This window comes from Engraulis encrasicolus, chromosome 18 (genome assembly GCF_034702125.1).
Source record: "Engraulis encrasicolus isolate BLACKSEA-1 chromosome 18, IST_EnEncr_1.0, whole genome shotgun sequence".
NCBI lineage: Eukaryota > Metazoa > Chordata > Actinopteri > Clupeiformes > Engraulidae > Engraulis > Engraulis encrasicolus.
In genome coordinates, this window is record NC_085874.1 from 7613626 (window position 1) to 7619625 (window position 6000).

The 6000-nt window shown below is 38.5% G+C and overlaps 1 protein-coding gene across 1 annotated transcript; it reads left to right on the top strand.

Moving 5' to 3' along the window:
* Positions 1-7: 7 nt before the first annotated feature.
* On the top strand, positions 8-3666 carry c18h1orf131 (chromosome 18 C1orf131 homolog). The gene is made up of 7 exons (XM_063222911.1): positions 8-110; positions 388-695; positions 1989-2048; positions 2169-2264; positions 2390-2476; positions 2595-2632; positions 3532-3666. The coding sequence occupies exons 1-7, from the start codon at positions 23-25 to the stop codon at positions 3653-3655; spliced, it is 801 nt and encodes a 266-aa protein (XP_063078981.1). The 5' UTR covers positions 8-22; the 3' UTR covers positions 3656-3666.
* The last annotated feature ends 2334 nt before the right edge of the window (positions 3667-6000 follow it).

Here is a 6000-nt window from a genome sequence, read left to right on the forward strand (position 1 = left end):
ATTATTTATTTTGTTTTAAAGTATGTCCAGAAATAACGAAAGCAGTGAAGGAGAAGAGGATGTGGATCAGTGTTTCTTGGATAAGGTGTTGAATCAACTTTACGATTTTGGTAAGTTTGGCTCTGAATGGCAAGCTTTTCACTAGTTTCCCAGCTAGCTTCTACATTCTTTGCTTCTCCATCAATTCATTTAGAACCACATAATCTGACTGACTGTGGGTTGGTGAAGCACTACGTACTGTTTTGTTTAAATAGCTTATTTGTTGTTGTATTTTCCAGTTTGTGAATCTGAGTGTTTGTTTACTAAAACCCCAATGGTGCTGCTATATTGTTAGCTCTTCTGTAAACCGGCTAATTTGACTGCTGATTTTGTAAACTGCTTCCAAAGGTGATGGGGCGAAATGTCGAAAGAATAAGAAATTGCAGAAGAAAAAGAAGAATATGTCACACAAAGAAGAAATCTCGGAATCAGACAACAATGACACCACCACAAACTCTGAGATGTGTAATGTCTCGGATGATGAGAAGCCTCTGAATGCTAAAGACTGTGGTCAACGTGATTTGGATTTAACCAGCTCAAAGGTTGAGAATTCATCCTCAGCGACAAAGCATTCAAATGTCCAGGTGGTGTTGTTCGAAGACCCTTTGAAGAAAAGGAAATCAAAACCTCAAGAGGAAGCAGAACCAGAAATAAAGGTACATTTCACTTTCACAACGCAAGACTACTCTTGCACATACAAACACTTTGTTTACATTGTTTTGATGCTTGTTCACTTGTTGGTGTGGTGTTTGGCCTATTCAATACAAAACACGGATGGTATTTGATGTAGACTATGTAACAGACTTTGAATCATTTGTTTTGTGCTTTTGTGTTTTGTGCTTTGCCATAACACACTCTGCATTTGTGTGTATGTATGTGTGTGCCATAGGCCTATGGCTAATGTGGAAATTGTATGTGTCTTTTGTTGTGTATAGGTGTATATATGGGTGGGAGACGTGACGCCTTGTTTTTTCGTAACATTGGTTAAAAACCTACAAAACTGTTATTTTCCTTTAAAAAAACAAATGTCAATGAAAGAAGATGTGGTACATTATGTTTCATATTAGTCTTAGATTAGAAGAAACATTTTTGTTAAGATTTATGTAAAGGTTTATATGTCAAATTTCCTGCGGTGTGACTGTAACATTAATGAAACAATATATAATAATATATATATAAATTAACCAACAACATTTTGAATAATGTATGAAGCATTTGGCATGATTGCATATATCTTAACTTTAGATTAAGATATGTGAATGTGGAAAAAACTCAAGACAGTAATATTAACTACAAGTTCAATTTCGTAACACAAATTGCGTCCTGTGGGGTGACATGTCAATGTTTGTGAATGGGCAGCTGCAAGGCCAACTACAAGGGTCTTAAAGACTGGCTCCTTACCAGTCAGTACCTCAGTTATTGGAGAGTGCTGTGGAAGTTTAAGGTGACTCTTAACCTCATAATATGTCTTCATATTGCAATCTTTCTGTCACGCAATGCTTAGGTTCATTTTATGGTGTCCTGTGGTGTGACTGCTCTTATAGGAGGAAAAAAAGTTTTTTTATTAATGAAAACACATATTAAGATTAAACACAATATCATTATCAAGTTAGCTTGAGCTCAGATGTCAGTCATGTATACAAAAGGATTAAAATGGCCATAATGCAGTGAATTCCCTGTGGTGTGACTCCATTTTCCTGCGGTGTGACATGCCTATGCAATGTGTTGATGCAGGACACATTTTCCCAAAAATGGCAAAAATAAGGTGAAATTCCACAGACCACTGCTTTATTTTTTTCTATTTTTTTTTCCAATTTTTATCCATCATTTTTTTCAGGAATTTGAAAAACTTTTTTTTTTTTTTGCGTTACGCCCTTAAACGTCAACCACCCATATGTTACCTCAGGACTAATGATACTCTACTAATGAATTTTTTTGTTGTTATACAGCCTCCAGAGATGAAGAAAAGGAAAGCAGACGAGGATGATGAAGAGTTCAGCATAGAAAAGGTAAGAGTTTTAACTGTGAATGTCAGTAGCCTCACTTAAGTGCTTAATCATTCTAGTCCTTTGGTCCATAGCAGTGTAATGCACAGAGTTTCTAATCAATCACTTTCCTCTTTTTGTTAGGCACGACTTGAAGTCCATAGATTTGGAATCACAGGTTATAAGAAGGATCAGCAAAGAGTGTTTGAACAAGACAGAGCGATCATGCTTGGAGCAAGGGTATGTGCTTTTTGATTATACCGTGTCTGTCTGTCTGTCTGTCTGTCTTTCTGTCTGTAGGTGGTTGCTTTGGGATTAGGACAATATAGTTTAATCAAAATGTTTTTCTTCCTGTTTGTTTTTAGCCCCCCAAAAAAGAATATGTCAACTACAAAACATTCCAGCAAATGATCAAAGACAAGAAGCAGAAAGAGGCTGAAGAGGCGAAAATGGTAAAAATTACGACATACCGTTATCTATCTCCACCCATTTCATGGTGTGCTCAACTCTGTGATAGCAACTTATTTATTGACTAATATACATTTTTATTTGCTATCTTTATTTCTGCAGGACAAAAGTATAAAGAGAAGGAAAGAAGGAAAGTCAAGGTTGGTAATGTGACTGAACTCCGAGATTAAATCTTATTAATAATGCTTCACGCAATAGTGCAGTTGCATCAAGAAATACTGTGTGCTAGGCAGCTCAGAAAAGTTAACGAATGTAGATTTTCATCAGAGGAATGCAAGATGTTCATAATGATGTCAGGAGCGTTGTGCAGCTTCTGAGAAAAAGTCTGAACTTTTAACTGCCGCATGCAGTAGTCATCCACTGCACCATGGGCATCTTGCCACGAATAATTTTCCATAGTTATTGCTGCATAAACCAGATGTACAGAGGGTATGGGGTGTGGAGAGAATGTTAAGTGTTTGTCAACATAAAACCTTACGCTGGTGAGGACAGGGAGCATTTATTCACTGATATTTGGCGTGTCACCAATCATTGATCCAAGAACCCTGAGAGATTCCTGTATCAAAGTTTGAAAACCAGGTTATCAGTGAGACGACACCAATCTATCCTACATCTCCTTTTTGTAGATGGACTATTCAAGTTCTTTTATTTCAGACATGTATAAGTTTGTTATCTTTTACCTGACATGTTTCGACGGTGAAACTTCCGTCTTCATCAGAGGGTCGCCTCAACATCCATATGACCCTCTGATGAAGACGGAAGTTTCACCGTCGAAACATGTCAGGTAAAAAACAACAAACTTTTACATGTATGAAACAAAAAAACTTGAATAGTCTCCTTTTTGTGCGTGTGTGTATATGTGTTTGCAACATGCATATTCATTTGTTCATCTGCTTAAGTCTGCAATTTCCTGATGAAGGGGTGAAAGTGATACACCTCATACGCACACAAAATATATTCTTGTATGCACTCGCTTGGTAATGTAATTGAGTTTAGGTGGGCATGTCATGTATTTGTGTGTTTGCTTGTGTTTTGTCAGGGACAAGAAGCAGAAGCCATCCTCCAGGGGAGAGCCCTCAGGTCAGATGGGCCGCTTCAACGGAGGTGTGCTCGTCCTGAACCCCAAACAGTTACAGGCAATGAAAAGCAAAATAAAAAAGTGAAAGCTGTCAAAGTGGCTGTTGGCCTCATTGTTGTCATCAAGAGTGTCACGTTCTTGCCACCGCGACCGTAGTGTTGTTAGGCACCTGTAGTGTCTGGGTGAGTAAACAAAGAAAAGGATTGACCTAACAATTGAGGAATTTCAAAGCAACACTTGGGCAAATGGGCAGTGATGGGCTACAATCCAGGGCCACATATTCCAAATGATCCGGTTTTACCTGTCCAATCAGGCAATCACCTGGTTGAATTGGACAGGTAAAAGCAGGTCACTTGGTATACGTATGTGGCACTGGGTAAGTAATTGTAGCTTCTGAATCCAGGTTTCCTCATCACAGCACTTGGGTACATCTCCTTTCCAATCATCCTACTGGTTGGAAGCGTAATAGTTTCTCATCGTAATTACAGAGACAGACAGCTTCTCCAGATGTACTGTTGACATAGTTTATCGAGGATGGTAATGAGCCACTGAGATGGATTTAGAAATGTATTAGGACATTTTATAGCACATTGCATATTACTCTATAATACAGAATACTTAGTGTCACTTAGGTAAATGGTTTCTTAGTGAGCCAAAGCAATATGGCTGTTCCATCACAAAGCTTAGTACTAGTACTTGCTTACCTTGTAGTGATTTGTCACCAGGCAACGGCTACATCATTTCAGCGCTGTTGGTCAATACCAGGTTACAATGCATGTTGTCATGTACAGTACGCTATATTAATTAACATAGCCACATAGACAGCGAAACAAGGACCTCCTGGAAAGGAAAATGAAGAGCCAGGGACACGTCTTAACATCACAGTTAGTTCATTTATTTAGTAAAAGAGGGGGAGGGAAAAGATATTGTTCTTTGTTTACGTCATACAGAAGTATTCTAGTATGAAAAAAAAGAATACAAGATACAATACAATATAATGTACAAACCACAGCCGAGTAGAAAATGCACACATTTCAGGAGAAAAGAAAGATGCTGTCCTTTTTTTTCGAAGTAAACTAAACAAGCATGTAAAACAAAACAGAAAACAGTACACATAGCTGCAGTGTGCACAGCTTGCAGAGACACATAGTCAATGGCCAAGGGCACCACATTGCCCTACAAAGGCAAAGTACTTAGCATCTAACTACACTGTCATCCTGCCCAGTCATGTAGGAGTGGCCAGTGATGCGTACACGTCATTTCTTTATAGAATAGAACAATAGTCGGACAAAACAGGTGTTACAGAGGCAATTTCCACAGTGTGTGGGCATTTCTGTGTGCGGCTTCTATCTTGTGGCGTTGTAGGGCGCCATAGATGTACAGGTACATGTGATGTCCCGGAGAGGATGTTGACATTGCCCAAGGTTGCTTTTAGCCAACTGGTCACGGCCTTTATTGTGCGGAAGTCAGAAGTGTCACGCCAGTCCCCAGGAGACCACTATAGTAGTCCTTGATATTAACATCGGAGGGCTGATGTATACACTCCCACTACATTTCACTATCACCCTGAAATCTAAACCTTTGGCTGGTTTTGGACCTAATGACTAAGGACTATGTCTCTCTAAGATGGGAGTTGTAACAAACAGTAGCCTACAAGTAGTTAGTGACAAATTAAGATATAATTTTGCTTTTAATATATACAAATGCTTTTTGACTTTAGGCAAATTGTAAGTGCTGTGTTGAACGGGCAGTAGGACTTTGTAGCACCATGGGAATTTCATTTTTTCTTTCTTTCTTTTTTTATGCTACTCATTGTCCATCAGTGGCTCACATGTCACATTCAAAAGCAGGCTTTTGTGGGATCATGTCAAGGAGGGAGGGAGATTGCATGCCAGACAAGCCATCACGTGACATCTATTAAGATAAAAAAAAGTGTACAACTACACCTGCCAGCAACACTCATTAAATCCTTGCATCTGGAGAGGTGTTTCTAAAGCATAATACTGAGTCGTTTTTTTCTCTTTGGTCAAAAATGTGGAGGAACAATTGTATTTATGTCTCAACTCTCTCAGTACAATTATAAATCGGAGGGTCGCAAACAGAATTCCATATTACTAGTTGAGGGGTCAAAAAATTGACCAATTGAAAAAAAAGGAGTGTGCTTTTGTTATCAGGCAACCTCAATATATTCTGGCAGTGACCTCTCAGTTTTTATTCTAATATGTACAGATTTGTTTCAGAAATAGCACATTCTGTTGTAAAAGGTTATCAAACAGTATTTTAAACTAATGACATGAAAAGTACTGGTGTACTTGTTTACAGTCAGGGAGGCAAGGTAGTTTATGGATAACTGTCATGTGAAATGCCCATCATTTGACATGGCGAAACATTGTGCACAGCCATACTGCTACATAGTACATGACATAACAG

Coding starts and splice junctions, on each gene's coding strand:
- c18h1orf131 (XM_063222911.1), top strand. CDS start 23: ATGTCCAGAAATAACGAAAGCAGTGAAGGAGAAGAGGATGTGGATCAG. Junction 2,265..2,389: donor CGATCATGCTTGGAGCAAGG/GTATGTGCTTTT, acceptor GTTTGTTTTTAG/CCCCCCAAAAAAGAATATGT. Junction 2,633..3,531: donor AGGAAAGAAGGAAAGTCAAG/GTTGGTAATGTG, acceptor GTGTTTTGTCAG/GGACAAGAAGCAGAAGCCAT.